Source organism: Salmo salar, chromosome ssa07 (genome assembly GCF_905237065.1).
Source record: "Salmo salar chromosome ssa07, Ssal_v3.1, whole genome shotgun sequence".
Classification (NCBI taxonomy): Eukaryota; Metazoa; Chordata; class Actinopteri; order Salmoniformes; family Salmonidae; genus Salmo; species Salmo salar.
Window position 1 is genome coordinate 40,405,803 of NC_059448.1, and position 27,283 is coordinate 40,433,085.

Sequence of the window (27,283 nt, forward strand, 5' to 3'; positions counted from 1 at the left end):
AATAAATCCAGGTTAGCAGGCAATATTAACCAGGTGAAATTGTGTCACTTCTCTTGCGTTCATTGCACGCAGAGTCAGGGTATATGCAACAATTTGGGCCGCCTGGCTCGTTGCGATCTACTTTGCCAGAATTTTACGTAATTATGACATAAGATTGAAGGTTGTGCAATGTAACAGGAATATTTAGACTTAGGGATGCCACCCGTTAGATAAAATACGGAACGGTTCCGTATTTCACTGAAAGAAAAAATGTTTTGTTTTCGAGATGATAGTTTCCGAATTTGACCATATTAATGACCTAAGGCTCGTATTTCTGTGTTTATTATATTATAATGAAGTCTATGACTTGATAGAGCAGTCTGACTGAGCGGTGGTAGGCACCAGCAGGCTCGTAAGCATTCATTCAAACAGCACTTTCGTGCATTTTGCCAGCAGCTCTTCGCAATGCTTCAAGCATTGCTCTGTTTATGACTTCAAGCCTATCAACTCCCAAGATTAGGCTGGTGTAACCATTGTGAAATGGCTAGCTAGTTAGCGGGTGAGTGCTAATAGCGTTTCAAACGTCACTCGCTCTGAGACTTGGAGTATTTGTTCCCCTTGCTCTGGATGGGTAACGCTGCTTCGAGGGTGGCTGTTGTTGATGTGTTCCTGGTTCGAGCCCAGGTAGGAGCGAGGAGAGGGGCGGAAGCTATACTGTTACACTGGCAATACTAAAGTGCCTATAAGAACATCCAATAATCAAAGGTATATGAAATACAAATCGTATAGAGAGAAATAGTCCTATAATTCCTATAATAACTACAACCTAAAACTTCTTACCAGGGAATATTGAAGACTCATGTTAAAAGGAACCACCAGCTTTCATATGTTCTCATGTTCTGAGCAAGGCACTTAAATGTTAGCTTTCTTACATGGCACATATTGCACTTTTACTTTCTTCTCCAACACTTTGTTTTTGCATTATTTAAACCAAATTTAACATGTTTCATTATTTATTTGAGGCTAAATAGATTTTATTGATGTATTATATTATGTTAAAATAAGTGTTCATTCAGTATTGTTGTAATTGTCATTATTACAAATACATTTTTTAAATCGGCCGATTAATCGTTATCGGCTTTTTCTGGTCCTCCAATAATCGGCATTGCCGTTGAAAAATCATAATCGGTCGACCTCTAATACTTACCTGCAACACCACAAGAACTGTTGACTGACACAGAAGCATGCTCAGCATCATATCGCACAAGGTCAGGAAGAGAGGTCAAGCCCAGAGCTGTCCTAGACCTGTGAAATGTCAAAGGGTGTAGGCGGATCGCTGCCCTAAAAGAGTTCCAGACTGTAAACTTGTTATTGAAAGTTCACTTTGAAATGCTTTGGTATTGTATTTGTTTGAAATGTTAAGATGTCATTTCTACAGTGAAAGCTGAGTTGCTGAGAATCCCTTGTTCGAAAAGTAACAGTATGTTGGATCATTGTTTCAGAGTCTATGTTAATTCAGTTGGTGTAGTATGCAATATAAATTATTACTTACCTTGAGTTCAAACTACAGAGCATGTATTCAAAAGAAACACTTAGAATATGTAAAACATTTTTCTTTTGTTTTAAAAGAAGGGGGATGTAATATTCATATGTGTAAACATACTGAATTATAATTGGATGCATTTTACCGCCGTATCATACAGTGCTATGATTGGTTAAGACCACCCAGATGGTTAGGTCATGGTCAGTTGATCATGGTTGGATATAAATTTTGATAACAAGTCGAGTAGACAATCAGCCAAAACTAGACAAGGTGGCTACTTGACTTAGCTCTTGTATTGTCTTTTGGATGTAAATGTTTTTTTATTGATAACTGTACAAAATAAAATACTCATATTGACAATTTGAAGAGCTTTGTCATTAGGTATGAGCTAGACCTAGCTAAAACGAACTGGCTAACGTTAGTGATTAGATATGAAAATAGCTAGCTAGCCAGGCTGCTGCATGATTGCTATTTTACCAGTAACATTTATGATTCCCATATAGCTAGGTAGCTACAATAATTATTAGCTCGCTAACTAGCGCCATAGCTAGATATGTAGATATATTATGTTTCTTTTTTATCTGTGATAGCTACGATTCCTAAAAATAGTATGCCTGCTGGCTGTTGATTGCAGCCTGAAGCCTAACCCTGATAACTTGTACAATTGCCTTCCATTCATGATTCCTTTTTATGTGCTGAAGGGTAATCGTTACTTGGGGAAGACAAGGACTAAGAGGATGAGATTGAAATGGAGGACCAGGAGGAAGTTGAGAAGCCACCACATGATGCTGATGCCTCTCAGCCAAGCTTTGTGACTGGAAGGTAAATGTCAATGATGTATTATTATTATGTACTATTAGGCAGAGGTGAAAGTAAATGTAACTTATTCCCGGTATGGGACCTCCTATTTGCGCATGCGCTTCTTTAAAAAATGTTATGGTCCTAATCAAAGAATTACAAATAGAATCCCTATTCATTTAATTGAATTTCAATGGGCCTAATAGTCAAGATTTGTCTTTTAACTTTTACAATGTATTAGGCTACCTTTTAATGTGTCATAAACACAACCAGTCATGTTTTCATCGGATTGTCAAACAATTACTTCAAAAGGTTCATGTAGGCTACTTGCGCACAGTTCTCAGCGAAAATGATTCTTAAGCCTCATTTAGATATTTTTCTGCTTATAATTTCTGACATTTGGTAGGCTATTTGTCAGTCAACTTGTCTATAGTTAGATACATGTTGCTTCTCTTCTGTCAATACTTGATGCTCATCTAGAATACTACATAAAGCCTTGTTCACCAGAATGATGTCATAAATCGATAGAATGATCAATGCATCATCAACAATCTAGTTGACATCGGTAAAGTCTTCCCTTTAATTTCTGCTTCTTTCACAGAGCAAGGACATTTAGGGACCAGGGGACAAAATTACATCACTTGGACCAGTTTTAAGAAAATGAAAAGCTGTGAAAACGATCCAACATGTTTCTGATATTATTTCAGTTCGTCTTGGATGCATACTGTTAGCTTTTATGTCGCTGAAAGAAATTGCACGTTTTGGATACACAACAGGTCCCTAAGTGCGCATTCACATTCTCTCAAGATGCTGAAAGAAAGAAATCATATGCAGTATCTCCACTCCTGTTCCCGAGACAAAATTTAAATTCGATAATTTTACTGTGAGTAACACTAAATTCTACAGGAGTGAATATTATAATAGGCTACATGTGAGGCCTACAGTCAGTGTCCAGACTTAAGTTACTATTCCAACTATTAGGCTATTCCAACTAATCATTCTGGCATCTATACAGTGCAATTTGAAACATCACTTACAAAACACCAAAAAGCGTTATGAATGACATTTGGTGATTGGCATTCATTAGGCCTAAACAAGTCGTATAACCTGAATTGATGCATAGACTGCTGTCAGCGCACGTCTCGGGCTCGGCCACTCATCTCTGCCTTGGCAAAAATTGCTCTTTATCATCAAACCACACCACATTTTGGAGCGCATTCCACAAGTTTTCAAGTCTATTCGCAAATGTTTCATGCAACTGACATGCAGTAATTACAAATAGTGTAATAGCCTACAGTTGTCTTCTAATCTATGTTTAATTATTGTGATAGGCTCATGTTCTACCCGTACAGCGTACCCCCACTATTTATTTTGACGATACTTCGTATTGGACCATTCCGGCTAACTTTCACCCCTGCCTATATATATAAATAAGGTCTATATTTTTGTAAATACTCTCTTCTCTCTCACCTCTCTCTCACCTCTCTCTCTCCAGGACACTGTGGTGGACTGTCAGCTCTTAGACCTTTGTGAGGAGGACGACACTATAGACATGTCACCTGAGCGCCACAGTGACAAGGATAGGCAGGGGCTGGAGAGATTTAACAACATGCTACTGAGGCTGTAAAAAGGGCTGGGGGACAATCACACCCTTACAGGACACATCCCTTTCTGCATCCTTTGACTCTCTATGTCCCCTATCCTCCCGACCGGCTCGGTCCTCCCCTCCTGCAACGTGGCTTGACGACTCATTGCGAGCTCACAGAACAGGGCTCCGGAAGCCGAGCGGAAATGGAGGAAAACTTGCCTCCCTGCGGACCTGGCATCTTTTCACTCCCTCCTCTCTACATTTTCCTCCTCTGTTTCTGCTGCTAAAGCCACTTTCTACCACTCTAACTTTCTACCACTCTAACTTCCAAGCATCTGCCTCTAACCCTAGGAAGCTCTTTGCCACCTTCTCCTCCCTCCTGAATCCTCCTCCCCCTCCCCCCCTCCTCCCCCCTCCTCCCTCTCTGCAGATGACTTCGTCAACCATTTTGAAAAGATGGTCGACGACATCCGATCCTCGTTTGTTAAGTCAAACGACACCGTTGGTCCTGCTCACATTGCCCTACCCTATGCTTTGACCTCTTTCTCCCCTCTCTCTCCAGATGAAATCTTGCGTCTTGTGACGGCCGGCCGCCCAACAACCTGCCCGCTTGACCCTATCCCCTCCCCTCCTCTCTTCTCCAGACCATTTCCGGAGACCTTCTCCCTTACCTCACCTTGCTCATCAACTCATCCTTGACCGCTGGCTACGTCCCTTCCGTCTTCAATAGAGCGAGAGTTGCACCCCTTCTCAAAAAACCTACACTCGATCCCTCCGATGTCAACAACTACAGACCAGTATCCCTTCTTTCTTTTCTCTCCAAAACTCTTGAACGTGCCGTCCTTGGCCAGCTCTCCTGCTATCTCTCTCAGAATGACCTTCTCGATCCAAATCAGTCAGGTTTCAAGGCTGGTCATTCAACTGAGACTGCTCTTCTCTGTGTCACGGAGGCTCTCCGCACTGCTAAAGCTAACTCTCTCTCCTCTGCTCTCATCCTTCTAGACCTATCTGCTGCCTTTGATACTGTGAACCACCAGATCCTCCTCTCCAGCCTCTCCGAGTTGGGTATCTCCGGCGTGGCTCACTCTTGGATTGTGTCCTACCTGACAGGTCGCTCCTACCAGGTGGCGTGGCGAGAATCCGTCTCCGCACCACGTGCTCTCACCACTGGTGTTCCCCAGGGCTCAGTTCTAGGCCCTCTCCTATTCTCGCTATACACCAAGTCACTTGGCTCTGTCATATCCTCACATGGTCTCTCCTATCATTGCTACGCAGACGACACACAATTAATCTTCTCCTTTCCCCCTTCTGATAACCAGGTGGCGAATCGCATCTCTGCATGTCTGGCAGACATATCAGTGTGGATGACGGAGCGTCTGCTAAATGACATAAATGTAATACATAGATATACATGCCATACATAGCTAGGTACTAGTAAAGGGTATCCTAGTCTTCACCCAGTAGCTCAGATTGTCACTGGTCTTTAAGTGCAAAGTGGGCTGTCATGTGCCTTTTACTGAGTGGCTTCCGTCTAGCAACTCTACCATAAAGGCCTGATTGGTGGAGTGCTGCAGAGAAGGTTGTCCTTCTGCAAGGTTCTCCCATCTCCACAGAGGAACTAGAGCTCTGTCAGAGTGACCATCGGGTTCTTGGTCACCTCACTGACCAAGGCCCTTCTCCCCCGATTGCTCAGTTTGGTCGGAAAGCCAGCTCTAGGAAGAGTCTTGATAGTTCCAAATGTATACCATTTAAGAATGATGGAGGCCACCGTGTTCTTGTGGACCTTCAATACTGATGACATTTTTTGGTACCCTTCCCCAGATCTGTGCCTCGACGCAATCCTGTCTCGCAGTTCTACAGACAATTCCTTCGACCTCATGGCTTGGTTTTTGCTCTGACATGCACTGTCAACAGTGGGACCTTCTATAGACAGGTGTGTGCCTTTCCAAATCCTGTTCAATCAATTGAATTTACCACAGGTGGACTCCAATCAAGTTGTAGAAACATCTCAAGGATGATCAATGGAAACAGGATGCACCTGAGCTAAATGTTTTGTCTCATAGTAAAGGGTCTGAATACTTACAGTACCAGTCAAAAGTTTGGACACACCTACTCATTCAAGGGTTTTTCTTTATTTTTACTATTTTCTACATTGTAGAATAATAGTGAAGACATCAAAACTATGAAATAACAGATACGGAATCATGTAGTAACCAAACAAGTGTTTAACCTGTTAGGGCTAGGGGGCAGTATTGACACGGCCGGATAAAAAACGTACCCGATTTAATCTGGTTACTACTCCTGCCCAGTAACTAGAATATGCATATAATTATTGGCTTTGGATAGAAAACACCCTAAAGTTTCTAAAACTGTTTGAATGGTGTCTGTGAGTATAACAGAACTCATATGGCAGGCAAAAACCTGAGAAGATTTCATGCAGGAAGTGGCCTGTCTGACAAGGTGTCGTTCTTCTTGTCTCTGTTTATTGAAGAGTGAGGATCTTAGCTGTAACGTGACACTTCCTACGGCTCCCATAGGCTCTCAGAGCCCGGGAAAAAGCTGAATCGTGGCTTTGCAGGCTCTGGCTGAAAAAAAGTAGCGCGTTTGGGTAGTGGCTGGTTACAGTACTGTGAGACTCAGGCGCGTGCCCGCGTCGACCGAATGCTTTGTTTTCTTTCCTCTGTTTACCTAAACGCAGATTCCCGGTCGGAATATTATCGCTTTTTTACGAGAAAAATGGCATAAAAATGGATTTTAAACAGCGGTTGACATGCTTCGAAGTACGGTAATGGAATATTTAGAATTTTTTTGTCACGAATTGCGCCATGCTCGTCACCCTTATTTACACTTCGGATAGTGTCTGGAACGCACGAACAAAACGCCGCTATTTGGATATAACGATGGATTATTTTTGGACCAAACCAACATTTGTTATTGAAGTAGCAGTCCTGGGAGTGCATTCTGACGAAGAACATCAAAGGTAATCAAACTTTTGTAATAGTAAATCGGAGTTTGGTCAGGGCTAAACTTGCTGGGTGTCTAAATAGCTAGCCGTGATGGCTGGGCTATGTACTCAGAATATTGCAAAATGTGCTTTCACCGAAAAGCTATTTTAAAATCGGACACCTCGATTGCACAAAGGAGTTCTGTATCTATAATTCTTAAAATAATTGTTGTGTTTTTTGTGGACGTTTATCGTGAGTAATTTAGTAAATTCACCGGAGGTTTGCGGGGGTATGCTAGTTCTGAACGTCACATGCTAATGTAAAAAGCTGGTTTTTGATATAAATATGAACTTGATTGAACAAAACATGCATGTATTGTATAACATAATGTCCTAGGTGTGTCATCTGATGAAGATCATCAAAGGTTAGTGCTGCATTTAGCTGTCTTCTGGGTTTTTGTGACATTATATGCTAGCTTGAAAAATGGGTGTCTGATTATTTCTGGCTGGGTACTCTGCTGACATAATCTAATGTTTTGCTTTCGTGGTAAAGCCTTTTTGAAATCGGACAGTGTGGTTAGATTAACGAGAGTCTTGTCTTTAAAATGGTGTAAAATAGTCATATGTTTGAGAAATTGAAGTAATAGCATTTCTAAGGTATTTGAAAATCGCGCCACGGGATTACACTGGCTGTTGCGTAGGTGGGACGATTTTGTCCCGCCTAGCCCAGAGAGGTTAACTGACTTGGCTAGTTAATTAAAGGTTAAATTTTAAAAAGTGCCAAATCTAGGTCCAAAAGGCTCCTTAACAGCTTCTACCCCCAAGCCATAAGACTGCTAAACAATTAATCAAATGGCCACCTGGACTATTTTCATTGACCCCCCTGTTTGTTTTTGTTTTTACACTGCTGCTACTTGCTGTTTTATCTATGCATAGTCACTTTACCCCTAACTACATGTACAAACTACCTCGACAAACCTGTAGCCCCGCACATTGACTCGGTACCGGTACCCCCTGTATATAGCCTCATTATTGCTATTTTATTGTTTTACTTTTTTTGATTTTTGATTTTTTAGTTTATTTAGTAAAATTTTTCTTAGCTCTATTTTCTTAACTGCATTGTTGGTAGGGACAGTTGTAAATCATGTAAATCAGTCCCGTCAACGGGACAGTTGTAAATCATGCAGCGCCGTGTGTCACGATTGCAGATTTTAGAGAAACAACAAATGTTGGTACATATAAGTGTCTTATATTGGCTGAAAGCTTAAATTCTTGTTAATATAACTGCACTGTCCAATTTACAGTAGCTATTACTGCGAAAAAATGCCATGCTATTGTTTGAGGAGAGCTCCTAACAAAACACTTTTTTCCCCGCGATAGGTTTGATAAATTCATCTCTGAAGGTGAAATGTGTTCTTACATTCTGAAATCTTGCTCTGTTTTATCATCCAAAGGGTCCCAGAGATAACATGAAGTTGTCACGTCCTGGCCAGTATAAGGGCTAATTGGTATTGTAGTTTGGTCAGGACGTGGCAGAGGGTATTTGTTTTATGTGGTTAGGGGTGGTGTGTTTGTTGTAGGGCAGTTGATTTAGGTATTCCGGGGTTTTTGGGCACTGTTTGATTTTCATGTATTCTATGTTTAGTCTAGTGTGTCTGTTTCTATGTTTGGGTTCATTGGGGTTGGGACTCTCAATTGAAGGCAGGTGTTGTCTATTTGCCTTTGATTGAGAGTCCCATATATGAGGGTGTGTTTGTCTTTTGTGGGAGATTGTTTTTGCACTGCGTTTAATAGCCTGCAGAACTGTTGCGGTTGTCACCTTTATTGTTTTGTTAAGTGGATGCTTTACTCCTTTTTGGAAATTAAATATGAGTATTCACATACCTGCTGCGCCTTGGTCTTCTCTCCATGACAACTATTGTTACAGAACCACCCACCAAAGGACCAAGCAGCAGAAGAGGAGGAAGCCACGGGAGGAAAAAATGGAGGAATGGACCTGGCAGGACGAAAGACAATTCTGGGAGGACAAGTTAAGGGAGCTAAGGGAACCCGAGAGGCAGCCACAATATTTTTTTTGGGGGGGGCACACGGGTAGTTTGGCCAGGCCAGGGAAGAGCCGTAAGCCAGCTACCCGTGACTACAGGGAGGCGCGTATGAGGTGGAGGGCGCCATGTTACGCTGAGGTACGCACCATCTCGCCTATACGGACGCACAGCCCAGTCCGCCCAGTACCAGCGCCCCGCAGGTGCCAGGGCAAGGTGAGCATCGAGCCGGAAGGGGTGATGCCAACCCTGCACTCAAGACCGCCAGTGCGCCCTTTCGGTCTGGTGTTTCCCGCTAGACGCACTAGCATGGAGGTGCATGTCTCCAGGCTGGCACGTCCAGTACCAGCCCCACGCATCAGGAGTCTAGTGCGTCACCAGAGCTGCCCGCCAGTCGTAAGTCACCAGAGCTGCCCGCCAGTCGTAAGTCACCAGAGCTGCCCGCCAGTCGTAAGTCACCAGAGCTGCCCGCCAGTCGTAAGTCACCAGAGCTGCCCGCCTGTCCTCCGGGTCTGCCAGAGCTGCCCGCCTGTCCTCCGGGTCTGCCAGAGCGGCCCGCCTGTCCTCCGGGTCTGCCAGAGTGGCCCGACTGCCTGGAACGGCCAGAACCGGAGCCACCTCCAGATATAGGTGGGTTGGGGAGGGGGGGTGTAGCACAGTGCCGTCGTTGACGGCAGCCACCCTCCCTTCCCTCCCTTTAGAAGGGGGATTTTTTTTTGTTGTTGTTTGGGGTTGTTGTTTGGGGTTGTTGTTTTTCTTAAGGTGCTTCCGGGGTTAGCACCTTTAGGGGGGGGTACTGTCATGTCCTGGCCAGTATAAGGGTTAATTGGTATTGTAGTTTGGTCAGGACGTGGCAGAGGGTATTTGTTTTATGTGGTTAGGGGTGGTGTGTTTGTTGTAGGGCAGTTGATTTAGGTATTCCGGGGTTTTTGGGCACTGTTTGATGTATTCTGGGGTTTTTGGGCACTGTTTGATGTATTCTATGTTTAGTCTAGTGTGTCTGTTTCTATGTTTGGGTTCATTGGGGTTGGGACTCTCAATTGAAGGCAGGTGTTGTCTATTTGCCTTTGATTGAGAGTCCCATATGAGTTTGTGTTTGTCTTTTGTGGGAGATTGTTTTTGCACTGCGTTTAATAGCCTGCAGAACTGTTGCTGTTGTCACCTTTATTGTTTTGTTAAGTGGATGCTTTACTCCTTTTTGGAAATTAAATATGAGTATTCACATACCTGCTGCGCCTTGGTCTTCTCTCCATGACAACTATTGTTACAGAAGTGTCATTTTGTTAGATAAAAATGTTATATCCTAAAAAGGTCCATATAGCATGCACGATCAATTTTGTATTTCCACTCATTCAATTTGCAAAGAAAGGAATCTGTGAAAATCTAACCCTAAACGTTGTTTCAACCAGTCAAATTACATTCGTATTTATTCGTCAGAGATCCTGGAACATAACCAGACTTCACTATGTCATTAGGAGTGTAGTATATCCTATAGGACACCAAATTTGGTCAGAGAGTGATGCCTTCATGGCGAGCCGATGATGCGGGCAGTCTTCACTTGATTGACTGTAACTTTGTCAAATAAGCACCAATCGGGGAAATCCCATATCTGTCGCACAATTTTGCTGCTAATCTTGTGCAACAGCAAAACTTTTCCTTTTGGACAAAAATGGCAAGAATATTGAGAGTTATGAAGTTATGAAAACTGTTTTGCAAATGTTGAACTTACAATATGGCTACTAATACTGGAAAAGCTAAATCAAAGTATACAGATTTGACGATATTCATGCAGAAAAATGTAATTTCAATGTGAATGCGTCCTTCACGATTTGCCCAAATGTACCTGGGTGACTTCACACTAAATGTCATGTAGCTTGCTCATACTTCAAGTTATCAGTCTGAAATTTTGGGACCTTTCTGTTACATTTCAAAGATGGTGTTAGAGAAAAAATAATGGTTGTATTTTCTTCTACCAGATCAATTGTGTTATTCTCCTACATTCAATTCACATTTCCACAAGTTTCAAAGTGTTTCCTTTCAAATGGTACCACGAATATGCATATATGTGCTTCAGGGCCTGAGCTACAGGCAGTTAGATTTGGGTATGTCATTTTAGGTGAAAATTGAATTAAAGGCTATCCCTAATACCCTTTCTAAAATAAATTTAGAAATCTATATTATTCAATTATTGCACCCACACTGCTCGCGCTCGTCAACGAGCATCTGCGTTGCCAAGGGCTAAAGTAGAAGTCAGTTCTATTTGTGACGCAGATCGCGGTGCATGTCCTGCCTCACCCATCTCCTTATGGTTTATAGAAGCAGATACCCACGTGCCATCTCCTCATTGGTTATATCCATGTGGGTGATTGAAAGATGAACTGTGTTGGTCGTTGTGGTAATACTATGAAAGTTTAGATGCCAATCACCATATAAGTTCAAAGAAAAAAAATCCTAGGAGGAGAGATGACTAGAAACGATTCGGTTGACCGTTTTATGTGTGGATTAATTGTCGGAGTAGAGGACCTTGTTGCATTTTAGGTAAAATAACAACTCAATGTTTATATCCCAGGACAAATTAGCTAGCAACAGCAAGCTAGCTAAATAGGACAAATGAGCTAGCAAGTGCAAGCTAGCTAGCTAAATTGCCATAAATGTTTAATGCTTTTCGACCTGTCAAAGTTTGTTTTGATATTTTAACCTGCGTGTCGTGATTGCGTTTGGTGTGATGGACAAAATAAATGTATGCACGGTGGCGCACGTGCGCAGCCGGTTTGGGTTTCATGTAAGAGTTTATTAAGAGCTTGTTAGTAAGCAGTTCACGGTAAGGTCTACACCTGTTGTATTCGGCACATGTCACCAATAACATTTGATTTGATCACGGACCAGCAAGCTGCCTGCTTTTACAACATTTTCTCTCCGCCAAGCTGGCCAGCTCCGCAGCCCATTCCCAGTGTGCTCTCCCGAGCACATTTTCCAAATATCCACGGCCCTGCTTTTCCGAACATACCAGTGCATCTCCCAGCCACATGCCCCACCCCTTGGTGGATCCGTGAGGCCGTGCCGTCAACCACCGATTCCGAGTCCCGGCTATTCAACCATCGCCGGTACAGTAATTCATTTTCAATTCAATACATTCTTAATTTCCATTCACCTTCAGAGTAATTGATAAAAGCTGCTTGCCACTCTTTATTGTGCCAAAGTCCATGTGACGGCAGGCCACACAGTATCATATTGCAACAGTTTGTTGCAAATTCACCATATTGGCCACATCTTATCATCCTGCAGACCGGCCTTCTCACTCTAGAAATGTCATTGCATGGTATCCGTCCAGCCATGATTGTTCTGACTTATGCTGCTTTCTCCCTCGTGCCCCCACTACACTACTTCTCCCTCTCTCTGGTCGCTTGCCTATGGCTGCCCTTCCTACCGGGACACAACCATGATGACATCCCCAAGATCACCAACTCGGCTTCCAAGCCTCAGATCAGGCCTCAAAGACTTCGACCTAAGCCCCTAAACCAGCTCCAGACCTGGCTTCTCTCCCAGCCTCTGATTATGACTTGGCATCCGACACAACCTGCTCTCTGCCACCACCAGTGTCTCCTCCCCCAACAAGCTTACATCCCTACCTACTCAGCCAGTTATGTGCTCACCGCCACCACAGCGGTTCGGCGCCTGGACATCCCAGCTGCGACGCTGTCCCAGTTAAGTGAACTAACTGTCTCACGGTTCCAGTCTTCACTGCCAACCGCTCTGGCCTCCCGGCTACAGCCACTATTAGCTCTCCCCCTCTCAGGTCCAGCTGGCCCCTTGTCCACTACAGCAGTGGCTCACCCCCTCTCTCTGCCAGTGACAACCTCTCAGGCTCACCCACTCTCTGCCGACCCCTCCCCACTTCAGGTCCCCCCGGCATCTTCCCTGGCCTTCTTGTATTACAGAGACGTCATCTGCTCAGCTCACCCTTCTCGCAGCTAGGATTTGGATAACTACTCCATTGTTATGGATCTGGCCAGTCGTTTTGGCGTGCTACAATCTACGAATGCCATTGCCTGTTTTTGATTGCCACTGCCTCCAGGCTCCTGCAGTGATATGTCAGCACATACTCAGGGACTCTTGACAGCTCTATGGGCGCCTCTTCACCCACAGGTGTCCATCGCTGCGATCTCCGCAGTTGTTCATCCCACCCTGCCGGTATCCCGTCTGCCCCGACACCAGCAGCCCCTGACACATCCTGCGCACTGCCTCTGCTCCACTCCAACCCCCATTCCTTCCTCTGGACAATGCTCGGCCTTGGCTTCCTCCTCTGTGGTGAGGGGAAAGCAGTCATCCCCCATGCTCCAACGACCTGGTTACTAAGTTTGCCTTCAGCACTCCAGTGGTGGCTCAGCCCCTCTGCCCATGACAACTTCTCTTCACTGCTGGTCCCATGACTGCCACCCCCGCAGTTCCTCACTTTCCCGCCATGAACTCCCACATCTCAGCCAGTTGCGTGCCAACTGATCTTGCAGCGATTCGGCCCCTGGTTTTACCAGCTGTGACCCTCTACTAGATGTGAACCAATTGCTTCTGTTCAAGTATTCAGGTGCCGGCCACCGCCCGCCCTCATCACCATTGACATCCTGTCTGACTGCATCCAGATGCTGAGATTAAGTTACGTCTCTATCGCAGTCTCTCTACGCTGGGATTCTTTTTCCATTTTTCACTTCCTGCGACGTTAGGAGTTTACATCCTACATTTTCTACCTACATCCCTTCTCAGCATGTCAGATATCCCCGTCCTCGACAAATATACCTTCACCATCAAACACAATAAACCAATCATTTTGACAGAACCACAACAGTGTACCTGATCCGGCTAACATCTACCCTCAGCCCTTACCAACCACTCACCTACTTCCAACAGCTCAGACAATCTCAACATGCCTCTCCCTCCGATCTACTGTTCATCACCAAATCTGGTTCCCATCTGAGACAAATACTATCACTGTATGGCTATCCTGCTGATCAATTCTCAGGACTTCTCCTTCCATGTCGGAGCTGCATCAATGGAAACTTCGACACAGCATCCCAGTCCATACAACTCCTCGCACGCTGGTCCTCTCAAGCCTCTCATTCCTACATCTGCTCTGACATCAACATCAGGAGAGCACACAACATGCTCATCTCTCAGAACATGCATTAACTCAAGCACTGTTTTCTAGTCCCTGCCTCCTTTCACGGACACCATCTACCTCAAGCACCGACTCCTACCCAACCAGCCCCCCCCCCCCCAAAAAAAATAATCCCTTGCCACAGTCTCTTCTGGTTGCTCTTCTGGGGTCTAAGGTTGGGTCACTCCGTGGGCATCTCGTCCATACGCTGTACTCCCTCAACTATATTGCCAACCATTCAGCACCTACAGTCCAGAACAACTCACTTCCTGTCCAGGGTCTGACTAATTTGGAGTTCTTGTTTTGGGGATTGCATCACTACAGCAGGCTAACTACCATGGCCTGTTGTCTACAAACCAAACTTTACAAAGCCCCCCCACAAAAAAATATTAAACCCATTTCAATGTCTGGTCCTTAAACTCATGCAACCCCTCTCTTTTTCACCTGGTTCTACATGTCATGGAAAAGTTTCCATCCCAAATCGGAAAGAAAGGCTATCGAGGCCCAATGACATTAAACAACATGGTTAGCTAACAGGGTAGGAGAAACATGTAACATCCACACATGGTCTCACTACCTCACTTGGTCAAACAAGCTGGAACATCCCTTGTCAGGTGACAGCGTTCAGTATGGCTGCTCTTCCTGGCACAATAGAGATACAGTGAGGGGAAAAAGTATTTGATCCCCTGCTGATTTTGTACGTTTGCCCACTGACAAAGAAATGATCAGTGTATAATTTTAATGGAAGGTTTATTTGAACAGTGAGAGACAGAATAACAACAAACAAATCCAGAAAAACACATGTCAAAAATGTTATAAAATTATTTGCATTTTAATGAGGGAAATAAGTATTTGACCCCTCTGCAAAACATGACTTAGTACTTGGTGGCAAAACCCTTGTTGGCAATCACAGAGGTCAGACATTTCTTGTAGTTGGCCACCAGGTTTGCACACATCTCAGGAGGGATTTTGTCCCACTCCTCTTTGCAGATCTTCTCCAAGTCATTAAGGTTTCGAGGCTGACGTTTGGCAACTCAAACCTTCAGCTCCCTCCACAGATTTTCTATGGGATTAAGGTCTGGAGACTGGCTAGGCCACTCCAGGACCTTAATGTGCTTCTTCTTGAGCCACTCCTTTGTTGCCTTGGCCATGTGTTTTGGGTCATCGTCATGCTGGAATACCCATCCACGACCCATTTTCAATGCCCTGGCTGAGGAAAGGAGGTTCTCACCCAAGATTTGACGGTACATGACCCCGCCCATCGTCCCTTTGATGCGGTGAAGTTGTCCTGTCCCCTTAGCAGAAAAACACCCCCAAAGCATAATGTTTCCACCTCCATGTTTGACGGTGGAGATGGTGTTCTTGGGGTCATAGGCAGCATTCCTCCTCCTCTAAACACGGCGAGTTGAGTTGATGCCAAAGAGCTCCATTTTGGTCTCATCTGACTACAACACTTTCACCCAGTTGTACTCTGAATCATTCAGATGTTCATTGGCAAACTTCAGACGGGCATGTATATGTGCTTTCTTGAGCAGGGGGACCTTGCGGGCGCTGCAGGATTTCAGTCCTTCACCGCGTAGTGTATTACCAATTGTTTTCTTGGTGACTATGGTCCCAGCTGCCTTGAGATCATTGACAAGATCCTCCCGTGTAGTTCTGGGCTGATTCCTCACCATTCTGATGATCATTGCAACTCCACGAGGTGAGATCTTGCATGGAGCCCCAGGCCGAGGGATATTGACAGTTCTTTTGTGTTTCTTCCATTTACGAATAATCGCACCAACTGTTGTCACCTTCTCACCAAGCTGCTTGGCGATGGTCTTGTAGCCCACTCCAGCCTTGTGTAGGTCTACAATCTTGTCCCTGACATCCTTAGAGCTCTTTGGTCTTGGCCATGGTGGTGAGTTTGGAATCTGATTGATTGATTGATTGCTTCTGTGGACAGGTGTCTTTTATACAGGTAACAAGTTGAGATTAGGAGCACTCCCTTTAAGAGTGTGCTCCAAATCTCAGCTCGTTACCTGTATAAAAGACACCTGGGAACCAGAAATCTTTCTGATTGAGAGGGGGTCAAATACTTATTTCCCTCATTAAAATGCAAATCAATTTCTAACATTTTTGACATGCGTTTTTCTGGATTTTTTTGTTGTTATTCTGTCTCTCACTGTTGAAATAAACCTACCATTAAAATTATAGACTGATCATTTCTTTGTCAGTGGGCAAACGTACAAAATCAGCAGGGGATCAAATACTTCTTTCCCTCACTGTATAGTATACCTAGAGAAAGTTCCAGGTAGAAGTTGCCCTATAGGATCAGCTTTACCCCCCCATTAAATGCTAACCTTAACAGGAGAGGAGGCATGCAGAGAGGAGATGTGGAGAGGAGGAAGGAGGCAGAGAGGAGAGGAGAGATAGGACTATATTCTTCCCTGTGGCTCAGTTGGTAGAGCATGGTGTTTGCAACGCCAGGGTTGTGGGTTCGATTCCCACGGGGGGCCAGTACAAAAAAATGCATTAAATTAAATGTATGCATTCACTACTGTAAGTCGCTCTGGATAAGAGCGTCTGCTAAATGACTAAAAATGTATTTATTTTTTATTTTTAAAAAATTACATTTATTCAATCTGTATTGCTGAAGTGGTACCAATTGCGTGATTAAAAATGTAAAGGTAATTTCCAATTGCGCCGACATGAATGCAGTCTCGGCTAGGGCAGGAACATTGCCTTTAAATTTAAATCGTGCTGTAACACTGAACTTCCGTAATATGGATTGAATAGAGCCCTTAAGCAAGTCAGAGAAAGCCTGAGAGTCAGAGGCAAAGAGAATCAGAGCGCGGCAGAGGGAGGCCTAGAGATTCTGATCGTACCTTGAGGCTGGAGCAGGAGGAGCGTTGCTCCCTCGTAGAGGAGCTGCCTCCGTTCTCTGTTGTCCCTCTCTCCTTGGCCACCGGCTCCATCCTACACAGATGGCTCTCGTTTTCCTTGGGCAAAGTTCCCCTAATGAAATTTCTTGGCATTGATGCATGTAACCCTGCAAATAGATAATTCAAGCATGTGACCCAGATCTCTTCCTATCCAGAAAATAAGTGTGTTTGCAGCAGCATTGCTCCAGTCCGGAGGCTAGGATGGCCAGTGGATTAAATTAGTTTTAAGAGTTTTTAGGAATGCAGTCCACGGGCAATAAAAAAATAAAACAGTATTTTATTAGAAAAACAAATGGTTTTAGTAGCATATCATAGATTAAGACTATATATTGAGATTTGACACACTTTGGGAAACAACAACAACAAATAAATCAAAAGGGGAGACTGCCTAAGTCCTAGAATCTTGCTCCTACTTCCAGGAATGTATTGATGAATCATTAATGAGAACTATGTGATCAAGACGCAACCTGTCCAGAGCACCCACCCATTTCTCTCTCTCGATCTCTCTCTCACACTCACTCACACGCGCAGACACTCTTTCTCTCATCCATTTCCCCCTCTTTCTCTCTCTCGCACTCTCCCCTCCTTCTCCCCCTTCCCTGTCTCTCAGGCAGCCTACAACCTTATGAATAGTAAATAGCTTCCCCTCATCACACTCAAATGATCCAATCCAGATAGAAATACTGTAGCTGCAAGCAGCCATGCTGGGGTTCAAGCTTTGGCCCTGCAGGACAAATTGGACACATCATTCTTGGATGAGCTACAATATATATACACACACACATACAAAAGTATGTGGGCACCCCTTAAAATTAGTGGATTCAGCTATTTCAGTCACACCCGTTGCTGACAGGTATATAACATCGAGCACACAGCCATGCAATCTCCATAGACAAACATTTGGCAGTAGAATGGCCTTATTCAGTGACTTTCAACGTTGCACCGTCATGGGATGCCACCTCTCCAACAAGTCAGTTCGTCAAATTTCTGCCCTGCTAGAGCTACCCCGGCAACTGTAAGTGCTGTTATTGTGAAGTGGAAACGTCTAGGAGGAGATCAACCGCGAAGTGGTAGGCCACACAAGCTCACAAAGAGTAAAAATCATCTGTCCTCAGTTGCTACACTCACTACCGAGTTCCAAACTGGAAGCAACGTCAGCACAATAACTGTTCATCGGGAGCTTCATGAATGGGTTTCCATGGCCGAGCAGCCGCACACAAGATCATCATGTGCAATGCCAAGCGTTGGCTGGAGTGGTGTAAAGCTCGCCGCCATTGGACTCTGGAGCAGTGGAAACGGGTTCTCTGGAGTGATGAATAATACTTAACCATCTGGCAGTCCAACGGACTAATCTGGGTTTGGCGGATGCCAGGAGAATGGTCATGTAGTGTACTTCTGTACTTCTTACCACGTTTCCCAAATACCAGAACTCAAAATCCAACAAGATCATCTAATATGCTTTTGATAGGTTTTGTACCATTTAGTGATATTAACTACTTCTTCTACTCGCGAACAGCTTGACCGATCAGCACCAATATATTCCAAGACAACATAGGCATTTTAAACCAACAACACCACCATGAGGCCAAACAGAACCAAACTCTACAGGTTTGCTAGACTCACATCGCTGAGCATGTGTGCCAAATTCCATGACTTTGTCAAACAAATCAAGAGATATAAATATATGGTGGATCAGATTGTTCTTGCATATGTTGAGTCTTGACAGTGTTGGGTACATGTGTATCACGTTTTATTTCAATACGAATAACCATGTCTGATTTATATGCATGTATGTCTCAGGTCACACCCACTTGAATGTTTATTGGTCAGTACCTGCCATGTTGTTTGAGATGCTAGCCTGGAAACACATGCGTTGTGAGACCTTGGTCCATAGATGCCATGTGTCAAGCTTCGTGTAGATTGGTCATTCGGTGCCAGAGGAGTAGTGTTTTTAGTGTTTTTAATCAAATTCCAAATGGCGGAAAATTCCTCATGGCGGACCTTATGGGCAAATTTGTTATTTGTGAGTAGAGGGACCTATGTACAGAATTTCAGGAGTCTAGCTCAAACGGGGTGAGGGGCGTGAGCTTTCAAAGTATGCATTTTAAAATGCTTGTTGTAACGCCACCATGTGGCCAATTGGCCTGGCATTGCATGAGAGGGTGTGACCCTTTAACCATCATGCAAGGTTGCAACCTCCTGGGCCTGACGATCTCACAGGAATTTGCTTTTTATTTACCAATTCGGCAGAAGAAGGGAAATTATAATCAACGCAAAAAAAATACAGTATTGTTTCACCCAGCTTCGCTGCTTGAACCCCTAATTAGAGTGGACCAAGTAATAACCCACCCTACCTCAGAGGAAAAGCACAATACTGAAAGACTGATAACCAATTACTGTTGGGTCAATACAGCCATCCCACCTCACTCTGTGTCCAAACACCACACATATTGCATCCTTAATGAAACCAAATAAGGCTTTCTGTCATTAAACATGGTCATTATCTGATATTTACATTAGCTGATGAAAATTGACATGGAGCCGGGGAGCGAGAGCGAGACCTCCCCATTAGTCATGTGAGAGCTCTATGCTGCATACAGCACGGTAAGTAGCTGCAGGGTGTCACTCAGCAGGCGATCAGAGCCTAGTGTTGATTGCAAAAGGCTTCTCTCTCTCTGACTCACCTAGAGAACAACACATTAACACAATAACAACACCCGATAAGAAAACGAATTCACTGGTACGCCTACAGTGCTTACTTACAGGTCCTGATACAGACCTGCATAAACAGTCTGTATTTGAAGCTGTGGCCCACATTGAGTGAATTACTCAGGTTAGTCATGAAATTAAATCTTTCCAGCAGCGCTTTAATAAAGAAAAACAATATTCTACTTGTTGAGCAGGAGGGAGAAGAGACGCCAGCACACCACGAGTGCAATGATGGCTAGCCTGGAAGGTCATTCTCAAAGGAGGAAGATAATAGAGACAAACATAAATTGATTCACACCATGGTAACCTTTTACAGCTATCCTCCAACCCTCTATCTGACTAACTACAGACTACAGAACTCCATAGACTGGAGCTCATGACTGCTTTACCAGATGGGCAGTTCCAGAGCACTCCTGTCTCCAAGGATAAGCTTATTATATTCACCAATTTAGTAGATCCACAGTATTGTTACAATATGATACATTAAGTCTGATTCACTTTGAATGAGATCTTATTAAGTTATAGGAACTTGGACCTTTTTGATATATTTCTGCCTGGATCTCTGCATGCCTAACACTGAGTCAGAATAAAATGCTGCTATTTAATCCCTTATCGACAAAGGAATCAGAATTAAACAGGATTAGTAGCCTAAATTCTTTAATCATATTTGAGAAAACAGAACAGAAATGCCGTGGTTACTTATTTTTTCACTGTAACTGGTACTGGGATCAATCAGTAGCCTAGCCGTCCTTTTTACTTTCCTTGGGAAATAATCACATTGACCACCTATTGATTTTTTCCTGCAGATGAACAAACCTGCTATGTAAACCAAAAAGATGTAAGCACAACGTGTAGCGCACAACATGTGCTCATAAATCTTTCCATTATAATTTTTTTTTTTTATGCTGTTATAGGTCTTCCTTCTACAAGCATGGACATGGCAACGACTTTGTGTGCATTTGCTCACAGCAAATTGGCAATTGTTACCTAGTGTTGATTTTTCAGTAACATTTCTAGTGTTGATTCAGGAGTTAAATTAACTCTGTAAGAGTGTTATTTTACAGTAGTGTAAAATAACCCCAGTGTTGGTGTTAATAACTAGTGTTGAGTGTGAGAGTGTGATTGTGTCCGTTTTACTCTGTGGAGAGAAAAACGTTCTCATCAAAACCAAGCCCATCATCAGATTTTCCAGCATGCTATACTGCAGCTACACATTTTTGGGATTTTTTTAGTATCTCGGTTTTTGCATTTACATTGATTGATTGATTGGATTAATCTTATGCTACACAAAGATAACACATTTTTCTAAACTAATCCAATCAGTTAGTTAGATTTATTGCTCCGTTACTGAAAGAGTTGTTCCAGTTTCAATGTTTTAGGTAGTCTCATCACAATGTCCCTAAACTTAACAGTCATTCTCAATGCAGGTTGAGGGAGAATAAAAATACCAACTGTTGGATGGCCTAACATGCTGACCAAACCAGACGAAAGTGTGCGCCATCGCGCGCATGTTGATTTTGTACCCCCACACCAGACACGATAAGGAGACGCAGGCTCAAATATCAAAACAAACTCTGAACCAATTATATTAATTTGGGGACAGGTCGAAAAGCATTAAACATTTATGTCAATTTAGCTAGCTAGCTTGCTGTTGCTAGCTAATTTGTCCTGGGATATAAACATTGGGTTGTTATTTTACCTGAAATGCACAGTTCACTCGAAAAGGCAAGGCACACTGGAAAATTATATTGGAGGCGTGGTTTAGTGAGAGTGTGGCTCTCAATTCTTTGTTTTTAGCCACCTGTGAATGGAAGTGTTGTACCAGTTTAAGTGGTCTATGGTTATGTTAATTGAAAGTTTAAGCATGTCCACCGCCAGTCCTAAAGCCTTTGTAAATGCTAACATAACAGCTTTTTGCATTAAAGATTTATAAATATTATTGTAACGTCCTTAATCCAAAACTAGTGATTTTGCCAAGAGGTATGGACCTCTTCATGTAACGGTTAAAAATACTGCATAATGTACCACCATTAATGCAAACTATATTCACTTCCTACTGTTAAAAATACTTATTGAGGTGTTATTGCTTTACACTAACAGTGTTAATTCCCTAACTGAGAAAGTGTAACAGCATCAGCACTAAGCACAGTGTTAATTTAACAGTGTGGACTCGTATAGACATTTACCAATGTCAGTGTTGATTTAACACTGGGGAATTTGCTGAGCTGTAATGTCAGGGCAGCCCTGGCCATTACCATAAACTACTGTATGTAAACTCTTCCGAACGCATAATTTAGAAATCTCAGCAACAGCTCTACCGGTGCCAGTTATGTAACAGGTTCGTAATACCGATTTTACAAACTGAAAATTTTGGACAGCAGAATAGTTTAAAGAGCAATTAGGAAAGAAGAGAGAGAGAGAGGGAGAGCGAGAGAGAGAGAGATTATGAGAAATTATGCACAAACTTATAGTGGTCCCTATAAGCTTGGGGCTGCCATGAATTTGACAGTATCTTACAGGCAAACAATTCTGTATTTCATATTACAGTACACATAATATAAATACAGTATCAAAACAAGTACTGTGTGATGACACACGGTACAATAATGTAAAAAAGTAAATGTGACCGTAATCGGAATGAATGAATAAAATTAATTGAGCGGAGAGGTTTGTATTTTACTGTAATTACAAGGGATTGGTGCAAGCAGGTTGGCTGCTTGATAAAGTGTTTACACATTACAACATATTAATGAATATTAGTTTTTTTAATATCACTTGCACTTCTAGAGGCTTAAACTGGCACCGACTACACTGCAAAACAGACCAAAAGGACATGGAAAAATGCTCAAGCATTTATGGTTTAAGACTTGCTGCCACTGTAATCTGCCCCCTATACAGTGCTTCAGAAAGTATTCACACACCTTTACTTTTCCCACATTGTGCTGTGTTACAGCCTGAATTTAAAATAGATTCCATTTAGATTTGTCACTGGCCTACACACAATAAATCAAATTGTATTTGTGAAGTGCGCCGAATAAAACAGGTATAGACCTTACCGTGAAATGCTTAACAAACAAAGAAAGTAAGAAACATTTGCTAAATAAACTAAAAGAAAATAGTAACACAATAAAATAACAATAACATGGCTACATAAAAAGTGTACTGATACCGAGTCAATATGCAGGGGTTTGGGTTAGTCGAGCTAATTGAGGTAATATGTACAGTGCATTAAATTCATTTTTTTACTCTTCAATCTACAATCAATACCCCATAATGAGAAAGCAAAAACAGGTTTTTAGACATTTTTGCAAATGTATTAAAAATGTTAAACTGAAACATCACATTTGCATAAGTATTCAGACGCTTTACTCAGTACTTTGTTGAGCACCTTTGGCAGTGATTACAGCCTCGAGTCTTCTTGGGTATGACGCTACAAGCTTGGCACACTTGTATTTGGGGAGTTTCTCCCATTCTTCTCTGCAGATCCTCTCAACCTCTGTCAGGTTGGATGGGGAGCGTCGCTGCACAGCTATTTTCAGGTCTCTCCAGAGATGTTCGATTGGTTCAAGTCCGGGCTCTGGCTGGGCCACTCAAGGACATTCAGAGACTTGTCCCGAAGCCACTCCTGCGTTGTCTTGGCTGTGTGCTTAGGGTAGCTTAGCATCCGATTCATCGGACCACTTACGTATTGAGCGCTTCACTAGTACTTCCCGATTTAGTTTTTGCTCATAAGTAGGAATCAGGAGGATAAAGTTATGGTCAGATTTGCCAAATGGGCGACGGAGAGGAGAGCTTTGTACGCATATCTGTGTGTGGAGTAAAGGTGATCTAGAGTTTGTTTTCCTCAGTTGCACATGTGACATGCTGGTATAAATGAAGTAAAACTGATTTCTGTTTTCCTGCATTAAAGTCCCCGGGCCACAAGAAGCGCCACCTCTGGATAAGCATTTTCTTGTTTGCTTATGGCCTTATACAGCTCGTTGAGTGCGGTCTTAGTGCCAGCATCGATTTGTGGTGGTAAATAGACAGCTACGAAGAATATAGATGAAAACTATTTTGGTAAATAGTGTGGATTACAGATTATCGTGAGGTACTCGAACGCAGGAGAGCAAAACCTTTAGACCTCCTAATATTAGAGATTGCGCACCAGCTGTTGTTGATAAAGAGACACACACCACCCCCCCGATCTTACTGGAGGCTGCTATTCTGTCTAGCCGATCCACAGAAAACCCAGCTAACTGTATTTATCAATGTCCTTGCTCAGCCACGACTCTGTGAAATATAGGATATTACAGTTTTTAATGTCCCGTTGATAGGATAGTCTCGAATGAGCTCATCCAGTTTATTCTCCAGTGATTGCAAATTTGCCAGTAGAATGGAGGTAAAGGCGGATAATCCACTCCCCGACGCAGTCAGCTCTTCATACGATTGACGGGGATTTGAGCCTGGTCCGGGAAGAGCAGTATATCCTTCGCATCAGACTCATTAAAGAAAATAAATTGTGTCCAATTCTAAGTGAGTAATCACTGTTCTGATGTCCAAAACCTATTTTCTGTCATAGTAAACAATGGCAGAAACATTATGTACCAAAAAAGTTAAAAACAGTGCAATTTTTTTTTAAACACACAAAATAGCACAATTGGTCAAGAGACCATAAAATGGCGGCCATCCCCTCCGGCGCCAATGTTAACTGATACCAGTTTTGACTTAAAGTGGCTTGAAAATCTATGGCAAGACTTGAAAATGGCTGTCTAACAATGATCAACAACCAACTTGACAGAGCTTGAAGAATTAAAAAAAATTGCAAATATTGTACAATCCAGGTGTGCAAAGTTTAGAGATTTACCCAGTAAGACTCACAGCTGTAATTGCTGCCAAAGGTGATTCTAACATGCATTGAATACTTATTTAAGCAAGATATATTAGTGTTTTATTTTTCATCCATTTTTTACAAATGTTTGCATTTTTTTTCCACTTTGAAATTACAGAATATTTGGTGTGGATCATTGACCAAAAAAAATCACAATTAAATCCATTTTAATCCCACAACAAAATGTGGAAAAAAACCTAAGGGTGTGAATACTTTCTGAAGGCACTGTATATTTTGAATTGATGAAGCACTTTAAATACATAAGAGTTAAGTTGTTGCAGCATCCTCACCCAGCGGTGCAACAAATAAAGTCTCTTACAAAGCACACCTCAAAATATGTTAAACGCTAACCACTAGGCTACCTGCTGCCATATATGGTAGGGCACTGTATTCGGTGGGGTGGAATTACAGTACCATTCGAAATACAGCAATTTCCCACAATTTCCCATTTACAGTATGCCGCACAGTGAAAGATGTCAGCATTTTTTACTGTTGGTAATACCTCATTACTGTATAAATTATAGTTTTATGTTACAGTGTAGGTAGGCAGGTTCCTCACTTAAATTCACTGTGAATCTTTGATGCATAAAAAGCTAAAATTACATGATTGGTGATGGGTACCTGTCATAGCTTTCCAAACACTGAATTCAAAACACACTCAGACTGCAAGTAGCCTAAATAAATAAACGCTAACTAAAATATAGTTGTCTTCCTGGTCGACCTATCTGACAGCTTCGGTCTATTCCATCTGTGATGCTCAGTATAAGTAAAGCGTCACTACAAAAGCTATCAAACACTTGTGTAGGAGAAAAAATGTTGAGTCACTTACCAAGTCTACCATGAAACAATCGCCCTATATTTCCCAATGTGGTAATACACCAACCTATGACAAACACGCGCGTAATATTCCCGGTGGCAGAGAGTTTGGACAGCGCAGAGTGCGCGGCAGATGTCTCGAGCTCAGGGGAAACTTCTCATATGGATGAAGAGCAGTAAAGCCACCGGTTATTAAAGGTCATAGATGAAGGTATTTCTCAAAAGTTCTTCTTCCCGCCTCTTGTCATCATCACAGTTCCAATTATCTAAACATTTGACCTCTATCAGACCGAGTTTTCACAACATTCTCGCTGAGAAATTAATCAGTTTGGAACATAAAACTGTTTGTGCAACCCTACACTGCTTGTAGAATTTAGCTCACGCACGTGATAACACTTGAAAGGGAGAGAAGCAGAGCGCGCGGTATGGTGATATGTATCCTAGTTCCAGAATTGATTCGCTCCAACGCAAAGCTTCTCGATGGACAAAAAGGCTAACGAAAATAAAACACCGTGCCGGGGTTATGTTGTTTTGAATTTGTTAACCGTTATTAGGTTGTGATTGAAAAGAGGTAAAGTGATGGTAAAGTCGTTCATTTTCAAAGGGGCGTTGCGGTGTTGGGCATGATCCTTTCACACAAATGTAATACCAAAACATGTTCTAAGAATCCTAAATCATGCCAGACACTATTTAGCATGTGACGTCTGCAATGCAAATTTGATGTCAGTGAGAGAAACAATAAGGCAAACAGATGTTATTGTGTGTAAAATTGTTACATAGAATTGTCACATAACAAGGCATAATACACCATAACAATTCAATTTATATAAAGTAGCCTAGTCCATATTATAATCTGGGTGGTTTGAGCCCTGAATGCTGATTGACTGACAGCCATGGTATATTTAAGCAATAAGGCACGAGGGGGTGTGGTATATGACCAATATACCACTGCTAAGGGCTGTTCTTAGGTATGATGCATTGGCCATATACCACAAACCCCTGAGGTTGTAATCAGTCATGTAGCTTTTGGATTACCCAAACTCAAGTAACGCAATCTGATTACTTTGTTAGTTTTGGATTACTTTCCCATTAAGAATCAGAATCACCTTTATTCGCCAAGTACATTTACATATACAGAGAATTTTACTTGGTGATATGGTGCTGCTAGTGATAGACAACATTTAGAGACATACAGTTGTTCGGTATACGTCTCATCCCAAATCCTGATATTACCATGTTCTGACCACTAGATGATGCTGTTCCTACTATTATCCCCCAACGTTAAAGGGATAGTTCCCCCACATTATGAAATTACGTTGGTTTCCTTGCCATGTAAGCAAGTGTATGACAACAACCCATGCTTTGGTTTTGTTGGCCACTATTTCAGATGCTAACTTTTTAGCATTTGTGGCACAAATTCAATACAAGTCAATGGTACCTACAGTGCCTTTGGGAAGTATTCAGACCCCTTGATCTTTTCCACATTTTATTAGGTTACAGCCTTATTGTAAAATGTATAAAGTAGTTTTTTCCCCCTCATCGATCTACACACAATACCCCATAATGACAAAGCAAAAACAAGTTTAGACATTTTTGCTAATTCATCAAAAATAAAAACTGAAATATCATATTTACATAAGTATTCAGACCCTTTACTCAGTACTTTATTGAAGCACCTTTGGCAGCGATTACAGCTTTGAGGCTTCTTGGGTATGACTCTACAAGCTTGGCACACCTATATTTGGGGAGTTTCTCCCATTCTTCTCTGCAGATCCTCTCAAGCTCTGTCAGGTTGGATGGGGAGCATTGCTGCACAGCTATTTTCAGGTCTCTCCAGAAATGTTTGATCAGGTTCAAGTCCGGGCTTTGGCTGGGCCACTCAAGGACATTCAGAGACTTGTCCCGAAGCCACTCCTGTGTT

At 42.7% G+C, this 27,283-nt stretch overlaps 1 protein-coding gene across 4 annotated transcripts in view; it reads right to left on the minus strand.

The window, feature by feature from the left end:
- Positions 1-25,975, minus strand: part of LOC106609189 (solute carrier organic anion transporter family member 1C1) — a 75,673-nt gene extending 49,698 nt beyond the window's left edge. For 3 of the 4 annotated variants that reach the window (XR_006770639.1, XR_006770638.1, XR_006770637.1), the window contains exons 1-2: positions 25,376-25,975; positions 16,911-17,074 (exon numbers count right to left, since the gene is read on the minus strand). Coding sequence is in view for 1 of the 4 variants with exons in the window: in XM_014207701.2 (XP_014063176.1) it covers positions 16,911-17,060 (150 nt within the window). In the remaining 3 variants the exon portion in view is untranslated. The remainder of the gene's footprint in view (positions 1-16,910; positions 17,075-25,375) is intronic. The other variant, XM_014207701.2, reaches the window with a different exon arrangement.
- Between the last annotated feature and the right edge of the window lie 1,308 nt (positions 25,976-27,283).